The sequence below is a fragment of the Stenella coeruleoalba genome (assembly GCF_951394435.1).
Source record: "Stenella coeruleoalba genome assembly, chromosome: 15".
Taxonomy (NCBI): Eukaryota; Metazoa; Chordata; class Mammalia; order Artiodactyla; family Delphinidae; genus Stenella; species Stenella coeruleoalba.
The window spans coordinates 69,001,515-69,026,012 of record NC_137161.1 but is presented as its reverse complement, the minus strand read 5'-3'; the positions used below and the strand labels follow the sequence as shown (position 1 = coordinate 69,026,012).

Sequence of the window (24,498 nt, the reverse complement as noted above, 5' to 3'; positions counted from 1 at the left end):
CTTGGAGGACCATCTTGCAGAAGCTTCTCCCCTGAAATCTGTCTCACGGGAAAACTCAAACACGTGTGCAAAGATGCTCATCACAGCACGATATTTTTTTGTTGTTGTTGTTTTTTTGCGGTACGCGGGCCTCTCACTGTTGTGGCCCCTCCCGCCGCGGAGCACAGGCTCCGGACGCGCAGGCTCAGCGGCCATGGCTCACGGGCCCAGCCGCTCCGGGGCATGTGGGATCTTCCCGGACCGGGGCACGAACCCGCGTCCCCGGCATCGGCAGGCGGACTCTCAACCACTGCGCCACCAGGAAACCCCCACAGCACGATTTTAAGAACAAAATCATAACCACCTAAATGCTGACCAAAAGAACAGTCAAATAAGGTACAACCGCACTGCAGAATACTGTGCAGCCAATAAAAAGAATGAGGCAGATCTGGGTGAAATTACATGTACAATATGTTCACAGTAGGCTCTTGAGTGGGGAAAAAGTACAGTTGACCCTTGAACAACGTGGAGGTTAGGGGTGCTGACCCCCATGCAGTAGAAAATCCAGGTACAGCTTTACAGTTGGCCCTCTGTATCCTCGGTTCCGCATCTACAGATTTGACAACTTTGGATCGTGTAGAATGGTATTTAATGAAAAAACACTCTGCCTGCTTAAGTGGACCTGTGCAGTTCAAACCCATCTTGCTCAAGAGTCAACTGTACTCACCTTTCTCATTTAAAAAATTAAGCTTTTAAGAGAGGGAAAAAAAAAGATGTGATATTACTATTTGAGATCTAAGATCACTACCTTTCGCAAATGTTTTCCAAAATCTAATGTTTTCCTTTTATTAAAAAAAAAAAATGGGGGCGATAAAACATCCCCAGTTTATTTGACCTTTCTGATGGCAAGGTTGGCAGCTAACGTATCCTCCACAGTATGTTCTAGTTCTAAAGTGACATGTCTTCTCTGGGAGTGGAAAGTACCTTGGCACCTGCCTTCAAAGTATTTCAGATCAAAATCTTAGCCCTGCTCTCTGGGGCATAGCTGTGAAGATGCAATCAGTGTGCTGGAGAGGCCAGGGCCCTCGGGAAAACGCTGGCTTTCCTGAGAGGTGATCCTGTGTCCTGCTTTCATGACGGGGTAGCGGGGGACATCTGTCGATTCGGTTGAGAAATCAGATGAACTTCTATTATTTGCACAGTAGAATTTCAGCCTTACAGCCCCTGGTCTGGCTTCTAACACATACGGACCACTGAAAACCAGTTAAACAGAAAACCAGAATTTTTAAGACCTCATCAGGAAATATAATCTTGAGCATTTGCATTCGGGTCTAATCAATTTAGCCATCCGACAGATAATTATTGTGTGTCTACAATGCGAATGGCACTAAGGTAGACAGGTCCCTGCTTTGTGTTGTTTTCATTCTGGTCGAAGGGACAGACATTAAACAGCATGTCTGAACTACAACTGGGCTGATGACCACAAAGGAGACGCACGGAGTGTTACGAGAACACGGAACACAGGCTACGTCTTGTCTGCAGGAGCCAAAAAGGCCTCCTGGAAGGAGCCACACCTGAGATAAGTCAAAAATCTTGGCGTCATCTTTGACTCCTCACCGTACATCCAATCCGTCAGTACATTCTATCAGCTTGACCTTCAGTGTATCCAGATTCTAACGGATTCCCAGCACCTCCACCGCTACCATCCTGAGCCAAGCCCCCAGCATCTCTGACTTGGGGTATTCTGAGAGCACATCTCCCTGCCTCCATGCTGCCCCCTACAGTCTGTTCTCACCAGAGATGCTGAAGGGATCCTGTTCAAACCCAAGTCACCTTTGTCTTCCAAGTCCCCCAGCGGCTCCCATCTCGCTCAGAGTGAAAGCTGAGTCCTTAAAAGAGCTCGTCTCCCCCTCACTCAGCCGGCCTTGCAGCTCCTGGGACAGGCAGGGCCAGCTCCTGCCTCACAGGGCCTTTGTACTCTGCCTGGGACATTGCTTCCCCAGAAGTCCATCCTCAGGGCTCCCTCCCTCCCCAGCACTGACCTTCTCGATGGGGCCGTCCCTGGCCATCCCGGCTCACGTGGCCTTCCAACATTCCTACAGCATCGCCCACCATCTCATGTGCCAGATATGTTGCTCGTTTGCTTCCTGGCTGCTTCCTCCACTGGAATACATGCCCCATGACAGCTCCGTTTTTGTCTGTTTCATTCACTTCTGCATCCACACTAGAACAGGGTCTCCATAAACTGAGCAGGGTCTCAATAACGAATATCAAATGAAGGCATCAGTCTGAGGGATGACATGGAGCTGATCAGACAAGGAAGGGTGGGAGAAAGCATTTCGGGAGGGAATGGCCGGCTGAAAGGCCCCAGGAAAGACAGGAACAGGTCTCGCCCGAGGAACTGAGAGGACGGTGGCGAGAAGGAAAGAGCTGGGGGAAGCAAGATTGGAGGAGCCAGACGGAGTACGCAGGGCCGGGCGGACCATGTGAGAAACTTCGCTCTTTTTCTAACAGCAACAAGAAGCCATTAAACTAGGGAGTGACAAGGTCCCATGTGCCTTTTGCAAACCTCTGGCTTCAGTGTGAGAACTGGACTTGGGGACGTAAGCATGATTGGGGAGCTCAGTTGGCAGATGGGTGTCACGGCTCAGACCACGGATGACCTGAGCGTGGACTGAGACGGCAGCCGCAGAGGTGGAGGAAAGGAGGTAGATTCCAGAAACATTTTGCAGACACAATCTAAGGTCTCGGTGATTGATTCATAGATTCAAATTCATAGATGAATTTCACTTACAGGGGGTAAGTGAAAGGGCAGCTCCACGATGACTCCTACCTTTTTTACTCTAACTGAGGGGACAATGGCATCACCCACTGAGTTGCGAGGGTGGGGTGGCGTGGAGGAAAATTCGGGAAGGTGATCTTGAGTGCAGTTTTGGAAATAATGAATTTGAGATCATTCTGAGAAATCCAAATGGAGATTTCCAGCTGGCAAGGATCAGATCCAGGGTAGCGTGATCAGATCAGGAAAGGTGAGGCGTGTCGCTATTTATCTTGTGGCTGACGGAGAATCAAAAAGTTTCAAGTAGCAAAGTGACAGGATAAGATTTGTGATTCTGAAAAAATCACCCTGGCCACGGCATAAACACTTGGACAGGGGAGATGGCCAGACTAGAAGCAGGTAGAACAATAAGGACGTGTTGCAACAGATCAGGTGAGCGAGGGCTGTGGCCGTCGGGAAGGAAAAGGGAACAGACTTTCCCTTTGTCACCAGCCCATCTGCTACACAGCTGCTGGGGATTTTTCTAAAACACAAACCCAGATCATGTCAGTTCCCCAACTTGAAAGCCCTTGGGACCTTCCCCATTCTGTTCTCTGACAACCTCTCCAGAATTCACTCTTGCTACCCAGCGCCCATCCAAGGTCAAGTTCCCCTAACACTTCCCCTAAGAGCTTTGATCTCTATGCTCTTTGGCTCCTGCTCTTTTCTTCTGCCTGGTAAACACCTATTCGCCTTTTTAAGACTCACCTCTCCTCCCCTGTGAAAATAAGAAAACCAGTGCTGACCGCTAGGAGTTGGCCTGGTACCACGAGCCAGGCTTCACTGCAGTTAGATGCTTGCCTGGTGCTCACAGAAGCCACGCTGTCCTTCTGTTGGACAGAAACAATCTCGCAGGACCAGCAGCACAAGGTCGCACTGCAACAGCGACGAATTGAGACAAAACAGGACCCCTTCATAATTTTGTCTAACAGACAAAACCAAGGTCATCATGCCAGTCACAGGCCCCAAACACTCCTCTCTCCTGGCTGAGATGAGCAACTGTGGCTTCTTTACGAATCACAGTGTCTGACTCCAGAAAAGTGAGACACACCTCCTCCTAGAAAAGACTGAGCTACCCAATCACAAAATTGTCCCCGCCTCCTGTGAGCACCCAATCCTGGGCAAATCTCTGCTTCCTTGAACCCTCCCCCAAATTACCCAACTGAAGCCCAAATCCTGTAAGTTCTTTCTAACACCCCTTACGGATAGGCCCCAAAGCTCCCTTAACTTAAAAAGAGCCTCCTATTTTAACTCAGGGCTTTCATCCGCTTTCCCAAGATTAATAACTTTAAAGTTTCAAATTCATAGATGAAAAAGAAAACTTCCCACTGGCTGGAAAATAAGGCAATTCTAAAATAAAATGTCTGTCAACTTTTTTTTTTTTTTTTTTTTTTGCGGTACGCAGGCCTCTCACTGTTGTGGCCTCTCCCGTTGCGGAGCACAGGCTCCGGACGCGCAGGCTCAGCGGCCGTGGCTCACAGGCCCAGCCGCTCCGCGGCTTGTGGGATCTTCCCAGACCGGGGCACGAACCCGTGTCCCCTGCATCAGCAGGCGGACCCTCAACCACTGCACCACCAGGGAAGCCCTCTATCAACTTTTTAATGTTTCATTTTTATTACGAATTTTACACTCAAAACACTGGAGAATAGGAAAGTGAGCTAGCCAGAGAATCACGCTGGAATGAGCTGGTCCTGTAAGAGCACAGGTAAGGCTGGCTGACACGAAATCCCAGCAGTACGAAGCCACCCTGCTGTGTGATTTCTACCACCAGTATTCCGGGTGAAAACGGAGAGTCTGGTTCAACCAGGGTCTGGGTTTACTAGGATTAAGGGCAAGGGAAATAAAGCCATTGCCAAGAGAACTACTGAAGGATTGGCTATGAACTCGAAGCTCAGTTAAGAGGTAGCAGCCTACAGGGAAGTGTCTAAAGGCTGGCGAAAACCATGGAGGTCCTGAGGAGAAAGATGCTGAGGGCAGAGCAGAAACAACTGATCAAGCGTGCTGGAAAGAAGAGACTGGGGTTGAAGGGCGCTGCACTGTTCATCTGTGAGGTGGTGCATGCAGCACCGGGATGGAAATCCAGGGGATCATGGCGGGAGCGGTGACAGAGGTGGATGAGCAGAGGTAATCACTGCAGATGAGGTGTTCAAGAAAATAAGCGTTCCCGCGTGAACACTGGGTCCTCCACATGCACGCTAGGAAGGCAACTAGGATGATGGCAAGAACTGAGGCAGAGAGGAAGGCCTGTGGGCCAGATACCCAAGTCATCAATGAATTAGGTGAATAACCAGCAGAAGGTAAAAAACAGTAACATGGAGGAGAGGATGCTGGGGACGTGGGTCTCAAAGAAATGGGGTGAGGGGACAAAGAGCAGTGAGGACACAAATTCTGATCCTCCTGATTCTAGGATATCCAGGGTGTGAGAAAACAGAGGCATGACTTGGCTTCAAGAAAAGGATATCCCCAGGGAAGGGCCGGCGTCAATACAAAGAGAGGGACGGAATGACTAAAGAGAGGCTAAGGAAATAGAGGTGGGGGATGATTATGGAGTGGTAATTTCAGAGGGCACAGTGGGGGCTGCAGGAGGGGTGCGATCAAGGGTAAAAATGAGTGGGGAACTGACTTAGGGGCACAGCATGATGGGGAAGATAAGGAGGACGGGGGAGTGGGGTGAGTTAGCCATCCTGGTAAGTGCACTATAGATAGCTGTTGAATCAAATGGGAGTTATTAGGCATAAACCTAAAATATCCAATCAGAAGCGTTCTAACTGTTGGACTGTAGGAGTGATGGAGTCTGTGGTGATGACGATGATGATGATGATTTGGCGACAATGGGGCAGTGATGATGACAACAACTACCAATTGTGAACACCTACTGTGTGCCAAGCACTCTTGGAAGCACGCCACATTTTTTTTTTTTAATTTTTTTTTTTTTTGCGGTACGCGGGCCTCTCACTGTTGTGGCCTCTCCCATTGCGGAGCACAGGCTCCGGATGCACAGGCTCAGCGGCCATGGCTCACGGGCCCAGCCACTCCGTGGCACGTGGGATCCTCCCGGACCAGGGCACGAACCCGTGTCCCCTGCATCGGCAGGCGGACTGTCAACCACTGCGCCACCAGGGAAGCCCGGAAGCACGCCACATTTAAGCCTCACAACAACCCTCTGAGACCGATAACAGCATTATTATCTGCAGAGGGGCTCTAAACCAAAAGGAGGGAGCAAACTAAAACAGAAATAACAGAATTGTAGGAGCCCTGGGGAGCTAATCGGCTTTTTGAACATTATTTTAGGGATCTTACAGCTGTAACTCATGGCGGCAGGAACCAGCATGACCCACAGCTATTTCAGTAACTTCAAACAAATAATATTCAGACTGGAGGAAAAATCAAAATAACAATAAGAATTTATTGAAGGCTTCACTTCGTGCCAGATCCTGTGCTAACCTTTGCATGGATTATCTCATTTAATCCTCATATCTAAAAGGCAAGCTACCATTATTATCCCCATTATAAAGATAAGAAAACTAAGGCAGAAAGAGAGTAACATGCCCACAATTCACACAAAGAATTCCTATTTAATAAGATGACTTCTTGACAAGACTTAAGGGTTTCATATGTTACAGTGAAGGTGCAGGTCACAGTATCAACAGAACTTGAAAGTTATTAAATCCTGCAAAATATCTTAAAACATTAACTTATGGATTCTCACCATCTCTTTGCGTGTTTTTTCCAGATGAGAGAAAACCCAGTGCAAAAAAAGCTTTGATGAAGTGCATCCAGATGGCAAACATGTCTGGTTTTTACGGCCCGGGCACCTACCCCAGAAGATTCTGATTCAGTGGATCTAGAGTCGGCCCTGAGTATCTGCGTTTCTTTTAAAAGCTCCAAAGGCTCTGCTGGTGTGCAGTTTGGGCTGGGAACTACTGCCTTAGATTCTCTGCAGTTCCAAATCCAAACTTCCCCTATGACGTTGAGATGTCTGAAGACACCAAGGGCATTGGAAACTGAGGCAGAGAAGAGGTGAAATTATAAAAACCATCCAACAGAGAGCCAAGGAAAGGCATGCTCTGGTTATACTATTTCTCTGTACTTTTGTGTCTGAACTATTTCCTAGCTAATTTGCTTTATTTTCTTAAATTAATTTTTATTGTAGTTGATTTACAATGTTGTGTTAGTTTCTGCTGTACAACAAAGTGAATCAGTTACACATATACATATATGTACTCTTTTTTAAGATTCTTTTCCCATACAGGTCATTACAAAGTATTGAGTAGAGTTCCCTGTGCTAGACAGTAGGTTCTTATTAGTTATCTATTTTATATATAGTACCTAATTTGCTTTATGTAGGCAAGTTGGCCAAAAATGTTACCAACAAATATTAAATGAGCCAAGTATTACCAATAAATATTAAGTAAACCTAGCCCTAACGTGCTACTGAAAAGTATTTTATTTCTCTCTGGTAATTCTGACGGCACTTCTGATTCTCTTAGCAAACAGCAGTCAAATATGAGAAAAATTGCTTCTAATTCAATAATGCTACGGATGTGGTCAACAGAGATCAAAAGCTGGAGAAGAAATACAGTTGGGTATAATTCATTTAAGCTCACAAATTTCACCAGGGACTGCCTTCAAGCCTTTAATACTTATGAATGTATTTATCTATTTATTTAATCAACCACCACTAACACGTACTACACGCCAGACACTACACTAAGTGCTTTACTAATATTTAATATCATTTCATCTTTACAAGCACCTATGAAGTGGGTATTATTTTCATCCCCACTTTACAGATCAAGAGACTGAGACACAGAGTGATTTAGTAACCTGCCCAAGTTCACGCAGCTAGTGAATGGCCCATCTTGACAGTCTGGCTCCAGAGTCCATGCTCTGAATCACTATGCTTAGTCTCCAAGACCTACAAAAAGTTCAAACCTTAACCCAAAACTTGTTTTCCCCACCAGGTCCCTACAAGGCCGCAGCTTCCAAGGTATTCATTCAGTTCCTCAAACAGTCCATACTCCTTCCTTGACCTGCCTGAACACCCTCCTATATCCCTATTTTCTTTCTTTTTTAAAGTCATCTGTTCTCAGCTCAAACATTATCAACTAAATTTCAAACTCTAATGGCGCACTGTATTTCTCAGCATTAAACACAAAATTGTAATTATATTACTTCCTGGGTAGTTATTTGCTTCCTGTCTTTTCCAACTAGGGGGTGAGTTCAGACACCATGTCAATCTTCTTCATGGGTTCTCAATCACTGAATACCCACCAACCAGACAAAAGGAAATAAGCTCTCCATAATTTGGGTTTTCTTTTTTTGTTTTTGGCCACGCTGCCAGGCTTGTGGGATCTCAGTTCCCTGACCAGGGACTGAATCCGCGCCCTTGGCAGTGAAAGTGCAGAGTCCTAACCACTGGACCGCCACGTAACTCCCTCAATAATTTTTGTTGAATGAATGAATGAGTGGCATACACTCAAGGCTCATGCTTTCTTTTTCATGCTTTCTGGTACGTGACACATACCTGTGCTCGCAACGGCCCCCCACATAGCCCCCACTACACCCGCAAAAGTGCAGACTCCAATAGCACACAGGAAAGCTCTCTGGAAAATACTGGCTCTGCACACAAATATTATGTGACCCTGGACAGGTCATTTCCCCCCTTAACTGACCTGAGTTTCAGGTGCACAATGGGGATCACGCCAAGTCCCAATGGAATGTAACCTACAAAAGAGGGAGAACCTGCACTTCTCCCCATAACCTATCAAAACTGTAGTTATTACTCGCTTCAAGTGTGTTTCCAGCAAGACCCTGGCTCCGAGAAGGCCAAGTCCACGTCTGCCTGGTTCAGCGCCGTATCCCAGGCACGGTACCCGCGGGCTTGTACCGTGCCTGGCCCACAGCAAAAATTAGATAATTATGAGTTAAGTAGATGAATGCCTGCTCTGAGCATTTCACAGATGTCGCACGAGTTGACAGGTGACTTCTGGCGTAAAAGCGTATTCCTTAGACACAGGCCCGCCTCCCACCTAGGCCCCAGTCCCCCGGAGATGCCAGCCCCTAACCCCACGCCAGGCAGTCACCTCTTGCATATAGAAGCATCTTCGCAAGTGCCGCGCACGCCCTCGTCGTCCGTGTCGGTAGGGGAAGAACAGGTGGTGAAAGAGGGCCTCCTCAGGCTAGTGGCCATGGGCGTGAAGGTGTCGGGGTGCTGCGTCCACCGGTGACATGGAAGCGGGGTCGACGGACGCCGGGAAAATGAGCGAGCCCCGGACAAGGTAGTAGAGACGGACTGGGTTCTACAAGGCTCACCTGGCGCGGCTCAGTGACGCCGCCCACGGCGGCTGCCCCAGCAACCTGCCCGCTGATTAGATCCTTTGCGAAGACGCTCATTGGACAATTTCCCCGCCCCATCAGCCCACGGAGGTGCCCATTGGACAACTCCCTTGGCCCCGCCCACATAACCCGGAAGTACCCGGAGGGAGAAAGTAAACTGAAATTGACGTGAGAGGGCACCGCAATGCTCTCCGGGAATTGTAGTCTTAGGGGCTTTGAGAGGCCCCTGCGTTTCTTTTTTTTTTTTTTTTTTCGCGGTAAGCGGGCCTCTCACTGTTGCGTCCTCTCCCGCTGCGGAGCACAGGCTCCGGACGCGCAGGCTCAGCGGCCATGGCTCACGGGCCCCGGCATGTGGGATCTTCCCGGACCGGGGCACGAACCCGTGTTCCTTGCATCGGCAGGCGGACTCCCAACCACTGTGCCACCAGGGAAGCCCCGCCACAGGGTTTCTTATTGCTAGTCACGAAATTTTATAACTGTAGTTAACTCAGAGCGGAAGAGCTGGAAGGATTCTCAGCACTGGGGCAAAGGGCAGAGAATCCAGACGGAAAAACAAGTGTCAGTGTTACAGTCAGTTGGGGCTCAGTCTCATTCAGAAATTGAACAAGTATTTACTGAGTGCCGACTCTACCCCAGGAACTGGGCGAAGAGCTTTGCACACATAATCGCCTTTGAAATGTTGTGAGGGAAGGAATATGTGGAAAACGAATACAATGGAAAACTATGTAGCAGTGAAAATGAACGAACTAGAGTTACCAGTTACAAGCATCAGTGTCTGAATTTCAAAAACATGATATTCGGTGAAAGAAGAAATAGATAACATTTTTGTAAAGTTCAATCCAAGCAAAACTAATGTTATTTAGAAAAACAACATATATGGTAATAATATACAGAAAAGTAAAGGAATGAGTGGAGAAAAACAGAAGTTAGGCTCCTTGTGACCTTTAGGGAGGAGGGTAGGACACTCCTCTAGGGAAACGAAATGGGGAAGGGGTATATAGACACTTCAATAATTTCTTTTTTTTTTTAATTTTTATTTATTAATTTATTTATCTATGTCGGTGTTGGGTCTTCGTTTCTGTGCGAGGGCTTTCTCTAGTTGCGGCGAGCGGGGGCCACTCTTCATCGCGGTGCGCGGGCCTCTCACTATCGTGGCCTCTCCCGTTGCAGAGCACAGGCTCCAGACGCGCAGGCTCAGTAACTGTGGCTCACGGGGCCAGCTGCTCTGCGGCATGTGGGATCTTCCCAGACCAGGGCTCGAACCCGTGGCTCCTACATTGGCAGGCGGATTCTCAACCACTGCGCCACCAGGGAAGCCCCAACTTCAATAATTTCTAAAGCTGAGGTAGGTTCACGTGTGTTTGTTTCACTATGATACATATTCAAGATATTCATATATTGTGTACTAGACTTATTATAAAACATTTTCTTTTCTTTTAACTTTTTTTTAATTTTTGGCTGCGTTTAGTCTTTGTTGTTGCACGCGGGCTCTCTCCAGCTGCAGCGAGCAGGGACTACTCTTCGTTGCAGCGCACAGGGTGCGTGGGCTTCTCACTGCGGTGGCCTATCCTGCTGCAGAGCACGGGCTCTAGGCACGCAGGCTTCAGTAGTTGTGGCACACGGGCTTAGTTGCTCCGCGGCATGTGGGATCTTCCTGGACCAGGGCTCGAACCCGTGTCCCCCGCATTGGCAGGCGGACGCCCAACCACTGCGCCACCAATAAAACATTTTCTAACTAAAATTTTTAAAGTGTGTTTGCATGTTCCATTTCATTATCTGTCAGGAGCAGAGCATGGATATACTCAAACTTGAAGAACCTTGAGTCTTACACACGCACGCACACACACACACACACACAAGCAAAGTAAACAAACGACAACAAAAACCCAGTACACATATCTTGGGGCAAGATCAGTTATCAAATCCTTGCTTAGTATTCAGTGGAGGAACAAGAGCCCATTGATAACCAAAGTAGAAATGACAGTGGGGAAGGCTGAGGTTAGGGAGTTTTGCCAGGGGGAGTGGTGATGAGATGAAATATACCACTTTCTCTGAGTGATCCTTTGCCAAGAGGGTAATGCAAACCAGTGAACACGCATAGTCTCCCAACTGGCAGTGTACACAGTCCATGGGTGTCAGTGGGCAAGGACAGTGGGTCCACAGCAAGCAGTAGTATAAGACATCAATTCCATAGGTCTGGATGGTGAGCCTGAGGGACTAGAAGAAGGTGGAGCCTTCTTCCTCTCTTGTTTGATGAGCAAAGAACATCTCTGATCTCTGCTGAGAGTTTGATTCAGAAAAACTGGTGCTTCAGAGGACTTTGGTCAGTTTTTCACTGAGGGGTCACCCCAGAGGCTTCCTGCAGGCAGGGGTAGCTCATTCCATTTGAGCTCCTGGTCAAGGCGCTGGAACTTTATGATACAGGAGTGGAATCTGGAAATGGCAAAGCTTAGCCATCTGAAGCTGCATAATACCTCCAAATATGAGACTACGCTGGGGTGGCCATGAACAACGTCCCAGCGAAAGTTCACTGACAATTAATCTGCATCCCCTGATAAAGTCAAGAAAAGAGAAACTAGAGTTTAAAAGTCCTGTTGAACATTAGTTAATATTGGGAGCAAATAGCTGGGCTCTAACCATGAAACTTCTCCCTGAGAGGCTAGAGTGGACGTTTGCCACTTTGGCTATTCAGTATTCTTTCTTCTATAACAACAACCAGAGTTTATTATGGAGAACCACATTCTCCTTTTAGTCCACATGGATCAGGTAAGGCTCTGTGCCTGACACTGGGGGTGGAACCTTACCAAGGCCTGGCCAATCATACACAAAATCACCCTAGCTACACTTCAAGAGTGTGTGTGTGATGTGGTGGTGGTGACCAGGTTGGTCCAATCAGAATGAATCCCAGGAGTTGAATGGAAGTTGTTAAGTCTATAAGAGCTCTCTTTTCTGGCAGACTTGAACCCGGGAGGCTGTACCTTTGAAGCTACTGAGGGCCATCTTGCTACCTTGTATAGCCTGAGAATTTTGCTATTGGGAAGGCTAATGTTGTCTGGAACACTATATGCTCAGTTAGGGGTGACCTGACTTTGCAGTGTGGGGCTGATGGGAAAATCACCAGAGCCTGTGATGGATCGATCAGAAGAGGCTGAATTCAGAAAGATGAAATAAACACCTGCAGCTTTCATCCTGATCTGCGTGCACACTATCCCTCCCCGCCCATCACTACCTGGTAGAACCTCAATCAAATCATTGTCTTCCTTCTTGGCTGGTCCAGTTTTCTAAGTTTTTGGCCTGTGATTTCTTCACAAGCTTTCCATAGACAGCTATGGCCTGTTAAAAAGGCTATCTTTCCTGCTTTGAACTGCTTTTGCACGATTGTCAAAAATCAGTTGAGCAGGCTTCCCTAGTGGCACAGTGGTTAAGAATCTGCCTGCCGATGCAGAGGACATGGGTTTGAGCCCTGGTCCGGTAGGATCCTACAAGCTGCGGAGCAACTGGGCCCGTGCGCCACAACTACTGAGCCTGCGCTCTGGAGCCTGCGCGCCACAACTACTGAAGCCCGCGCACCACAACTATAGAGGCCCGCATGCCTGGAGCCCGTGCTCCGCAACAGGAGAGGCCACCACAGTGGGAGGCCCGCACACTGCAGCAGAGAGTAGCCCCTGCTCGCCGCAACTGGAGAAAGCCCGCGTGCAGCAACGGAGACACAACACAGCCAAAAATAATAAATAAATAAAATAAATAAATTTATTTTAAAAAATCAGTTGAGCATATTTTTGTGGGACTATATCTGGATCCCCTGTTCATTGATCTATGTGTCTATCCCTCTGCAAATACTACACAGTATTGGTTACTACAGCTATATAATAAGTTTTGAAATGGAGAGGACTGACTGCTCCCATTTTATTACTTTTTTCAAAATTATTTTAGCTATTTTAGTTCCCTTATCTTTCCATAAAATTTTAGAATAAACTTGCCTATATCTACAAAAAAAAAAGGCTCACTGGGTTTTGATATGAATTGCATTAAATCTATCAATTTTGGGAGAATTAACATGTTTACTATTCTTTGTCTTCCAATTCATGAACGTGGTATATCTCTGCATTTGTTTAGATCTTTGATTTCTTTTACCACTGTTGTAGAGTTTTCAGTATACAAGTCCTGGACATGTTTTGTTAGATTTACACTTAATTATTTTATTTTTATTAGTGACTGTAAATGTGTTTTACTTTTTGGTGTCCACATGTTCATTGCTAGTATCTAGAAATACAATTGATTGTTGTCTTTATTTTGAATCCTGTGACATTATTGAACTCAATTATTAGTTCAAGGAAGAAATACTTTTTAATAAATTCTTGTGGCATGAGGCCTGAAATTAAAATTCAATATTGAGAGCTGTCTTAACATCTAGTAAAATTGAGAGGGCCTCAAATGGTCTAACTGCAATTCCCCACTACCTCTTCTCCCACATGTGAGGTCCCCTAGCTATATGATCCTTCTTATCACAGGAACCAGACACAGTGCCTGTTTATTCCCGAGTAGCAGGCTTCAGTTCCCTATCAGCCCACTGAATTATCCAAACAAGCCCCTCACACCCTCCTGTGGGAACCAGGGCTTGTCCCCACCCTCTTGTTACTACAAAGTCTGCCTCCCAAGCCCCTACTTTTTCACTCTGTTCCAAGTGTAATCCCCCACGTGGCTCTGCATGGTGAGTGGTTTCTTCTCTTGGGCTGTGGGTAAATGTGACTTGTAAACTGCTGTTCATCCCATCTTTCAGTGTAGAACGTCGTGTGTTCAGCCAACCCCATTAGTCTAGGGAGGGAATCTCTCACTGACGGATTGAAGAAGAGGTGAGTAAGACAATTGGCGTCACAAACAGGATGGTCTAACCTCAGCTGAGGACAGTTGGTCAGCTTTAACTACCAGCTCCTTTGCTACTTAACTGGTTTGTAAGGTAGCAGTTACTATCTGGGATATAAGTACCAGTTGCTGGCCAGCTTGGGCTTTAGCTCCTGTTCTGTTATTTCAAATGGATGTTGCCATCTCTTCGCACCCTAATGTCTCATGCTTGCCAACAAGGCAAAAACTATTGTTCATTGACCGTATCCCAGATTGAGGTACCATCAAGGGTGCCTTGTATGTGATACGTGGTCTCTGAGGCTCCTACCTGAGACCAGTGACAACATAATGTCCTAACTGGTGGGTGTTTGAGTTCCACTGACTGGGCATGGGCTAGCTCTTTGGTCATTGTGTCTAGCCTGATAACCATCACTGGCTGCTTGGGGCAGCCATAGAGACTCTGTTTGGGAAAGTAACCCCCCCACCCCCACCCCCACCCCCGCCAACCACAGTCCTGGGGATGACCCCTTGTGTTGTTTGCAGAAAGGAAGGAGGCCATGACCCCAGGAAGATTTAAGAATGGCCCCTTGGTTGCCTCCTGAGTCATTGCTGTTCAGGCAAAAGTAGTGACCTTGTCCATCTCTCCTGTGCTGCATCTTCCCTTGGAGCAAGTTGTGTGCTCTCCTTACTCCTAACGGTTTTGAGGGGCACATCCATGGCAGCCCATGGCCCGAGAACTGATGAAAAAAACAAAAGTGGGGGGAAGGGCTTCCCTGGTGGCGCAGTGGTTGAGAGTCCGCCTGCCAATGCGGGGGGCGTGGATTCGTGCCCCGGTCCGGGAAGATCCCACATGCCGCGGAGCGGCTGGGCCCGTGAGCTATGGCTGCTGAGCCTGCGCGTCCGGAGCCTGTGCTCCGCAACGGGAGAGGCCGCGACAGTGAGAAGCCCACATATCGCAAAAAAAAAAAAAAAAAGTGGGAGGAAGGGGCATGGCAGGGCCCTTCACGGTGTGCTGCGCCTCCTAATTCTCTAGATCTATAGGCATAAAAACTTCCTCCAGGACAGTCATTTCTATATCTTTGTCTTACTATACCTGATTAAAACAAATCCTGGGTACCCTTGAAATACCTGGGATCCCACTAAATTTAAATATGGTAAATATTTTGCTATTATAGATTTGGCTAATAGGTTCCATTCAATGCCTATTTCAACATTCTCTCAGCCTGTTTGCCTTCATCTCCAAAGGGGCACAGTACACTTTTACCTTGTTACCCACAGGGTAACTAAACAGCTCTGCTATCACACACTACCTTTGCAGACAAGATCTTAAATGCACCCACCTTTCTCCAGGAGTACAGGTATGACATTACCTTTGTGACATCCTCCTTTCCAGACGTTTGTTTGACACACTTGTTAAGGATACACGAGTCCACCATCTTTTAGTTCTGTCTGGGTTCTGGAGGCAACGTACTCCTGGTTTACAAATTTTACTTAAGCCCATTTATGCTGTTACTTTTAAATGAGCCCACCTTGAGTGGGGGTCCCTCCAACAACAGGCTCTAGAATCTGTCTAAATTAAAATCAACAGGCACTCCCCTTAGTGCCCTCAGAGACTCCTTCAGTGAAGCGGCTTTAGCAACTTCCCCTCCTGCTTCCTGGAGTCTCTGGACTGCTCATGATGTCTGTAAGTTGTCCTTGGGCTTCTGATGCAAGAAACTGCCCTCCTTGGCCCTGCATCACATACCATCAGAGCAGGAATTTCTGGCCATGCACTGGGCTCTTCTGGAAATAGAGTCTCTCCCAAACCCCAAGCTTCCATACCCAACTGCCCATTATTCCTTGAGTCATGGAAGCAACACTCCCACAAGCTTAGTAGGGTTATCAAAGACTCCTTGCTACAGGGTGGAGCCAAACCTGAGCCCTCTAGCACATCCTACCTGTAGGTGGGTATGGCCTCCCGTCATCAGTCCATTGCCAGATACCATGGAGCTGGAAGATGTTCCCCTCCCCCAGACCCTTTGGGATCAACCAAGTGAACATCAATGAGTTCATATACTTTATGATGTTGAGGACCACGTCTCCCTCTTGGTCAAGTGCCAACTTCATTTCCTGGGGAAGGACTTCACCTACTCCTTAGAATTCTCAGTCATCACCAAGGTTTAAATTGATGTCAAGCTATCAGAGAGTCAATTGTGGTATAAAGCCGTGAAATCAAGATTCACTATTAAGCGTTGCCTTGACATCTGGCAAAATTAGAGAATAATATGCTCCGATATACATAAATCTGCATATATTTCTAAAAGGCCTGAGAGAATACAGATCACCAATGGAGTGGTTTCCCAGGCAATGAAAAGAGGAGTGGGACTTAGCCAGGAAAAGTGAATTTTAGTCTTTTTTTTTATTATTCAAACAGAAAGTCACAAAAATTATAATCATCCTCATCACGAACTTTCATTCTTAAAAATGTTATGCCTCTTGTACTTTTGGGCTGTTCACCCTTTTTCTTATATGAAGAGCATGCACTTGTGTATTCTATCATTTTGAACATTAACGCAAGTTAGTGTTTTAATTCCCCAAGATCTGCATAAGTACCTGCTCCTTGTAAAACATGAAAGCATTACAAAAACCATTTGAAGCGTCCCTTGATCAGCCTTCAACCCCACTCATGCCCTTTCTCACAAGAAGTAACCACTGTCTGAAGGTGGGTCAATATCTTTGAAGTCCTTAAAACACACTTTTTTTTAAGTATTCGTATTTTTATCAAGCAAAGTCAAAATACATGCCTTTTTCAGTGACTTGGTTTCTTAAAAGTGCCATGTTGTCTCTGGCTGAAGAATCATCTATGGCTTTGAAAGGTCTTTCCGCACAACTCCAGCCCTCTTGCCAGGTGACAGCAGCAAAGGTGTATATGTGGGCAAAACATCAGTAACAGCATTTAAAAGAAGATGCCCAGGGCTTCCCTGGTGGCGCAGTGGTTGGGAGTCCGCCTGCCGATGCAGGGGACACGGGTTCGCGCCCCAGTCCGGGAAGATCCCACATGCCGTGGAGCGGCTGGGCCCGTGAGCCATGGCCGCTGAGCCTGCGCGTCCGGAGCCTGTGCTCCGCAACGGGAGAGGTCACGGCAGTGAGAGGCCCGCGTACGGCAAAAAAAAAAAAAAAAAAAAAAAAAGATCTATTTCTTCCTTTCTAATACCCAGAATGTTACCCATTATCTGTAGCACTTCATGACGTTGTTGTTTTGGTGTTTGAAAATACCCCAAGAAGACGTTCCTCGTAAGGCTCTTGTCAACTTTTCCTTCTGTGTTACTTAGTAAGTTCATCAGTTTCTTCTGTACATCATCCAGCACTTCCTGTTGGACCTCATTTTGTTTTTTCAGATCTTTAATTTGTTCTTCCTTCAGAGTCAAGGCAGCATTCACTTTCTCCTGATGTCCTTGTGCCGATATTAGTTTTCCTTCTAGATTATCTGCAACTATTTCCATCCATTCTGCGACTACCATCTTCATGTTAGCTTAGCGCTTGTGCATACTACTTTTCTTGTTCTTGGGAAACAGAAAGCTGTAGCCAAATGTCATCTCTCTGCTTTGTGACAACATTCAGTTGTTCCTTCAACGACTCTATCTGCAAACTGGCTTGCTGATTTGCACTTTCCCTCGCATTGGAAGATAGAAGGAGCTTTTCCTCCAATGCGGTGACTTTCATTCTTAGTTTAGCTGCCCTGTCTTCTGCAGCCAAAGCTTCGTGGTTATGAGACACTTCTGATTCTACTGCGTGCTTATGCGATCTCTCTGGCTCCTGCTTTAAGTGTAGTTCTTTGTCGTGTAAATGTTGAACCTCACTCTGGAGGGCACAGTTTTCTATTTGTTTCTGTTTCAATGCCAACATGGTCTCATTTCTGGCCTGTTGAAACATAACAGTCTTTTCTTGCATTGATGTAACTGCATTTAAAAACTGACTTAATTCCCCTGTCTTGCCGAGTTCTGTTTCTTTCAAAAGATGCTCAAAAGCAAGCACCTTCTCCTTCATTGCAACGTATTCCAATTCTTTCTCTCTCCACATCATAGAAAACCACATCTTTGTCTCTTGATTTTGTTTCCTCTTCCCTAGATGTTTCTACTAATTTTTCATTTTCCTCTTTTAGTTTACACATATCCAGTTCAAAGTTGACGACTCTCTCCTTCAGGTTGATTACTCCCTGCCTCAAAAGTTCATTTTCACTCACTACATTAGTGAAATTTTCACTTAAAGAAAGTAATTCATCACTTTTTGCTTTGATTAAAAGCTCGAAATTTTCACTTAAAGAAAGTAATTCATCACTTTTTGCTTTGATTAAAAGCTCTTTTTCCTTAAGTACGTTTTGCAAGTCATCTTGTTTCTCCCGTAGCTGCTTCATTTCTGAATCCATTTGTTCACGTCGTTTTCTTTCTAGTTCTGAACTGTCTGCAATGGAATCAATCTATGATTACCTTCCTGGAGTGCTCTAATGGTTGCATCTTTTTCCTCCGTTAATTTTCTTAACTCTTCTGTCTCTTCTTTGAGCAATTTAGAAGATTCACTCAATCCACCAGGTTTCATTGCCTTCAGAGAGGCTGCTGACTCGGATGTAAGTGATTCATTGGACTGTAGTAAAATAAGGTCAAACAACCCTAACAGAATATCTTTGTATTGCAAAGCTGCTCTAGGCTAAACTGAATTTGCACTACTTGCTTCTCCAAGTTTTTGAGTTTGATTTCATTCCCATCGTAAGTTTGATCAGGTCAGTATAGTTCATCTGTAGTTTAGAATTATTATCATTGTCAACTAAAACCCGTGCCTGAAGTTGTTGAAGCTCTGTCTGAAGATGGGGTGACCCACGCTGCATATTTTGTACAGTGGCCATCACGTGCTCTTTCTACTCTTCCATTATCTTAACTTGCTGTTTTAATTTATCACGTTCCTGTAGAAGCTCCTCAGACTGATCCATATTAACACCTCTCACTTCATCACCATTGCTGGACGTTTGCAGTATTGCCAGTAAAGTCTGACACTTCTGAGTCAAAGCATCAGTTTCCATATCTTTTTCTCGAATGATGTGGGACAAATTCTGCATCGTTTCTCTAAACATATCCTGACCACTGCTTTCAAATCTGGTGGAGAGTTTTGTATTTGCATCTTTGAGTTTCATGAGGTCTGCTTCTTTGGCAACAATTATCTCCACATCATTCTCAAGTTTTCTCTTTTAAGATTGCTGTTTTCCCTAGTCTTCTCATCTAAAACAGCTAATATTTGTTCTCTTTCCAAAGCAGAGGCTCGCAATCGCTGTTGACTCTGTCCATTATCTTGGTCACTGGAGGAAGCTGAAGATACTTTCATGTGAAGACACAAATCTTTTTGCTGGATAAACTGCGTTAGTTTACCAATCTCACCTTTGGACAGCTGATCAATCTGTTCAGTTAAAAGGGTATTCTTTTCAATTAGAAGTTTAAACTCCAATTTTTGTTCTTTTATTCCTTGTACTGATCTTTCAGTTTCGGCTTTAGATAAGTCATGCTTTTCATTTCCATTTTCTATATTAAGACTCTGAGCTTCTGTTACTTGAAAAGTATCAGAATGTTCTGTTGGCGTGTGCTGGAATTTTTCCAGTGGCTGGGTTTTGATTTGTTCTATTGCATTTTGCAAATTCTCCTTTTCCTCCCCTTTGGCCAAAAAGAGCTGATTGTGTTTAATATTCATTTGCTCATGTTGGTATTTGGGATTTTTCTGTTTCTGCTCTTGTAAAGATTGAAGTAGTTGCATTTTACTCTGGTTTTGATCTTCAATTATCTTTTGATGAGGTTTAACCTCAAGATTATCTTCAACTGTTCTCTCTTGAGATACCTCAGATTCTAGTTCTGTAACAGTGTCTAGAGTTTTAGGGTCAACCATAGGTGCGGTTTGACTGTGTTCTTCCCTCAGTCATTCCAATTCTTCTTTCAGGTGACTATTTTCTTCTTTCATGGATGCAAGCCTTGTATCTTTTTCCTCTATGGTTTGCTGTAAAATTTCCATTTTTCTTAAGGCTTGAGTACATTGATCTAACTCCTCCCAAAGCTGTGAACTTCCTTGAAGTTTTTCAATAAATTTTTTTTTCTCTCTTATGAGTTGTTTCAATTGCTTCTGCTCTTCTAAACTAGATGACAAAATTTCCTTAGTTTCTTTGTGCTCAGCAATCATCTGCTCAATATTCTTTTTGAGTTTTGATATTTCACAGTCTTTCTCTTGACTGAGTTTAATTAAACACTCATGCTCCAGCTGTAAGGCACAGCTGTCTGGGTTATCTGTATTTGACAGTTCTTTAATAGTTTGCTCATACTTCCTTTCTTCCAACAGTCTCTGTTCATCCTGAAAAAATTCTGCTTCTAACTGTCCTTTTTCCATTTTTAAATGAATTAAATTTTCTTTTTGCCCATCTAACTCTTTAGTAATGTTCACTTTATCATCTTCAAGTTAACGAACTCTCTTTTTCTCATATTCTAGATCTTGTTTTACTTTACTGATGATGCTGTCTCCTTCATCTTGTTGTTCTGTTTGCTGATCTTTCATCAAAACCACGTGCATTGTAGTTTTTGGTTTTTGCCTGTGCAACTCTCCTAACTCAGAAATCAGTAATTTCTTTTAAGTAGTACTCTCATTGACTTTTCCTTCTTTGATTTCCCAGTCACATCTTAAATGATGTACTTCTGAATCCGAATCCATGTCTCCTGTAGCTGTTCTTTCAATGAGTTCATATTCATTGCTCAATTTGACAAGTGATCATTGAAGTTCTTCCTTTTCTTTATTTAATAATGAATTTTCTTTTTCTAAAACTTGGACTCATTTTTGAAGTTTCAGGTTCTCTTCCATGAGATCTTTATCCTGCTTTAAGCTACTCAATTGCATTATTTCATTTTCAGCAACAGACAGTGGCTGTTGCTATCCGGACACTTCTTCCAGTGATGTACTCTGTGGAAGAACTTTTTCTTTTTCTGTCACAGCATCACTCCACTTCCTAAGAGAAGGTTGCAACTCACCTTCTTCAGTTCTGTCGTTCATTTCATTTATCTGGTCTTGTTCTCTAATGAAAGCATCCCTTTCCTTTTCTACAGAAGATAATTTTTTTAAAGATATTTTACTCTAATCTCAAGTCCTTTGATTTTTTTTGGTGGAATCTAGTTTTTCAGCTGCTAGGACTTCAGTAGCTTTTTGCATATCATGAATCATTCCCTCATAGTCCTTTAATTGTTTCTTTTTTTTTCTTTTCTTTTTTTTTTTGCAGTACACGGGCCTCTCACTGTTGTGGCCTCTCCCGTTGCAGAGTACAGGCTCCGGACGCGCAGGCTCAGTGGCCATGGCTCATGGGCCCAGCCGCTCCGTGGCATGTGGGATCTTCCCAGACCGGGGCACAAACCCGCGTCCCCTGCATCGGCAGGCGGACTCTGAACCACTGCGCCACCAGGGAAGCCCCTTTAATTGTTTTTGATGCCTGCGACTTATTTCTGCCAGTTTCTGTTGATGAACTTCCTGCAACACTGCTATTTCAAGTTGATGGTCATCAATTTCCTTATTTAGATTCTGTTCAAATTCCTTGATGGTATTTTGCAGTTTGTAGATTTCATTTACATCAAAGCTATAGATCTAAATGAAATGCTGTAGAAGTTTGAGCAAAATGTCTCCAATGGCTGACATCAGCCTCAAGTCTTAAAACTTCTTTTGACAATCTATTTCTTGTTGTGACCAAATTAGGTCAGCAAAGTCCATATCATCATTCTGGAAACCTAAAGCATGCTGATAGATATCATAACCCACTGAAGAGGGTACACGAGTTGAGGGCACAAGGCCATCCTCAAGATTTACTATCTGGGTGACTGACTGCACCTTTAGCAACTGATCCTTTAGTGCTATCTGCCTTGCTTTAAGAAGTTTGATTTCTACGTCTTTCTGGTGTAATTGATGTCTGTAACTTGCAGTTTGCTGCTTTCGTTGAAGCTCTGAGGTTTCATACTTCTTGTCTACATCACTACAAAGATTCTAAGTCTCTCAGCCTCTGATTTTAAGACTGACTGAGAGTCTTCAACCTCCTCTGTTGTAGAGTCAGGTACTTCGACATTTTCAGCTCCCTTCCTCAGCACATCTTTTGTGAAACTAGAAATGTGGCCTGTGAAAGATGCCACAGTACCACCCACTTGCCCCAGGGAATGGCCTAAGCAGGAGCCAAGGCCACCAAACTAGGAGGACATCAAAGCAGGTCATAGAACTGACCTGGTTCTCTCCGAAAAAAGTGTCCAGCACAGTCGGACAATCCCGCCAAGTGTCACTGCACTGCTGCCAGCGCGAGGTTAAGAATCAAAGCACAGTGAGGGGTTTCTAGGCAATGTGGGCTGCGAGGGCCCCTCAATGGCCACACCTGCCTGGCAACGCCCAGGCCTGGCCTGGGACATAACAAAGGGCCCGTCTCCAGTGACCTGTCCCCTCTCGGGCCTCTGTTCATCCATGACTTCCCAGCGCTGGAGTTGGGCTCTTCTCCTCTCCTTCCGTGATTTTCCCAGTGCCCTGCACCACCTCGGCCCCCTGGACGCGGCCACCATCACAGCCGCACTAAAGGTGCCATCTCTGAGCTCCTGTTCGTAGAAAACACACTTTGCCTCTGATTTTTTTTTTATATGGAATGATATGCAAGGTAGATTTTAATCAATAAAAGAAAAGCAGTACTAGAGTAATACTTTTTGAATAGGAGTAAAATATATTTAATTGCCTTTGACTTTTTTACTAAGTGGCATCACACTGCCCTGCAGCTTGTGAGTTTCACGCAACCATTTTTTTTCTTAAAAAAATCGAGGTAAAATGTACATAGTGACACGCATCCCTCTTAAGAGTACAGATAGGTGCATTTTGACAAATGTCTACACCTGTGCATAAGTACGGCCCTGCTAAAGACTTTGAACATTTCCGTCGTCCCAAAGCTCCTTTTCGGGTCCACCTCGGCCCCCCTCCCTCAGTTAGCCCTGCCCGGGTGTCTAGCCCTGAAGATGAGTTTTGGCGGTTCTTGGACGGAGTCGCACCGTCTACACTCTTTGTGTCTGCTTTGTCCACCGTGTGTTTGAGATCTAGTCTGGGAAGTGAGTTAAGTATCCCTCGGGCGGGCGATCGCTGAGCGAAAGCACGCCGAGGTCCGAGTGGACCGCAGGGCCCTGGGCGGCCGCGCGTCGCGAGGCCCGGGGACCGCCTGCGGGCTGGGAATCGGGCGGCCCCCGGGCCGGGGGCGGAGGCCTGGCTGCGCGCCGCACTGGGCCTGGCGCTCCTCGCCGGACCAGACCCCGCGGGCCCGGCGGGCGGCGCCGCTGGAAGTGACGCGACGAGGGCGGGGCCGCGGGCCTGGGGAGCCGCCGCCGCTGCCGCCGCCGCCTCCGCCTCGGCCGCGAAGCGATGTAGGAGCCGCCAGGCCGTCCCCCGTCCCGCCCGGCCTGAGCCCCGCGGGCCGCCGCCGCCGTCGCCATGAAGAAACAGTTCAACCGCATGAAGCAGCTGGCCAACCAGACCGTGGGCAGGCGAGTGCGCCGCGCCGGGCCGCCCGGGGGTTGCGCGGGCCGGGGGCCGGGGGTCACGGACGGGGGCCGGCCGGCTCCTCCGCGGGCCCGGCCGCTCCGGGCCCGGCCGCCGCCCCGTCCGAGGCCGGCGGGGCTCGGGGCCGGGGGCGGCGCCATGCCGCGGCCTGGCGCCCGGCTCTGGGCCGCCGCCTGGCCCCCGGAGACCGGCGGGGCGGGCCGCGCCTCCCTGCTCCCACCCCTCAGGGTCCCCACTGGCCCGCGAAGCATCGCCCTCCGGGGACTGGACCTGTCCCCTGTCTTTCCCACCAGGAGATCGAGCCGGCCCGGGCCGCCGCCTGCGGCTGAAACTCCGATCAGTGGTGTGTCCGAGGCTGCGGGGCTTGGGGCGGCATTCTCAGCCTTTCCGGGTCGCCCCGCTGCCGCAAAGCCTAGCTTACAAGTGTATGGTGGCAGTAAAGAAGTAAAGGGTCGTTAAAGCCCAGCGGATCTGCCTAGTGAGTTTCAGAACGCTCTTTGAGAGAATTTAGAGGTGGTGCCGTCTCCAGACCAGGGGCGAATATGAACGGGATGGCTTGACATTTAAAAAGTTGGAATTGGGAGAAAAGGATTCTGGAAACGCCTAGTGCCAATTTAAAAGGAAATTACTTTTTTTTTTTTTTTTAAAGCCTTTCTCACTTTGGATTTGGAAGCACATCCTGCACGATATTTCTTTGGGATTCCTCGACTGCTTGACAAGCATTGATTCTGTAATGACAGAATAGACTAGAGTTTGTAGATGACCGGGCTGTTGGAACAGGACTGGTTTGTGGTTTTGAGAGCTTCTGGAGGTGATTGTCATGTGCTGTTTTATCTGGGGCGAATATTTCAAGGTCTTCCAGGGCAAGTTAGCTGTATGGTACGGATTTTGCTGTTTATTCTGGGAAGAGATATGAAAGTGGGAATTTTTCACAGCTTTTGCTTCTTCTTTCGGCAGTTGAG

The 24,498-nt window shown here is 46.5% G+C and overlaps 2 protein-coding genes and 2 pseudogenes across 6 annotated transcripts in view; 1 reads left to right on the top strand and 3 right to left on the bottom strand.

Moving 5' to 3' along the window:
• The window catches only part of LCMT1 (leucine carboxyl methyltransferase 1), a 64,105-nt gene extending 54,944 nt beyond the window's left edge, over positions 1–9,161 (bottom strand). For both annotated transcript variants that reach the window (XR_013831569.1, XM_079944798.1), the window contains exon 1: positions 8,884–9,161. Coding sequence is in view for 1 of the 2 variants with exons in the window: in XM_079944798.1 (XP_079800924.1) it covers positions 8,884–8,990 (107 nt within the window). In the remaining variant the exon portion in view is untranslated. The remainder of the gene's footprint in view (positions 1–8,883) is intronic.
• A 7,861-nt stretch (positions 9,162–17,022) lies between these two features.
• LOC307198510 (thyroid receptor-interacting protein 11-like) lies at positions 17,023–18,371 on the bottom strand (annotated as a pseudogene). Its single transcript has one exon. The product of its transcript is annotated as a thyroid receptor-interacting protein 11-like (transcript).
• A 253-nt stretch (positions 18,372–18,624) lies between these two features.
• LOC307198509 (thyroid receptor-interacting protein 11-like) lies at positions 18,625–23,469 on the bottom strand (annotated as a pseudogene). Its single transcript has 3 exons — positions 23,137–23,469; positions 21,459–22,200; positions 18,625–20,984 (listed from the first exon to the last, which is right to left on the bottom strand). The product of its transcript is annotated as a thyroid receptor-interacting protein 11-like (transcript).
• ARHGAP17 (Rho GTPase activating protein 17) overlaps positions 23,091–24,498 on the top strand; it is an 89,641-nt gene continuing 88,233 nt past the window's right edge. For both annotated transcript variants that reach the window (XM_079944084.1, XM_079944083.1), the window contains exon 1: positions 23,091–23,520. In XM_079944084.1, the coding sequence (XP_079800210.1) occupies positions 23,468–23,520 (53 nt within the window). In that variant the 5' untranslated portion in view covers positions 23,091–23,467. The remainder of the gene's footprint in view (positions 23,521–24,498) is intronic.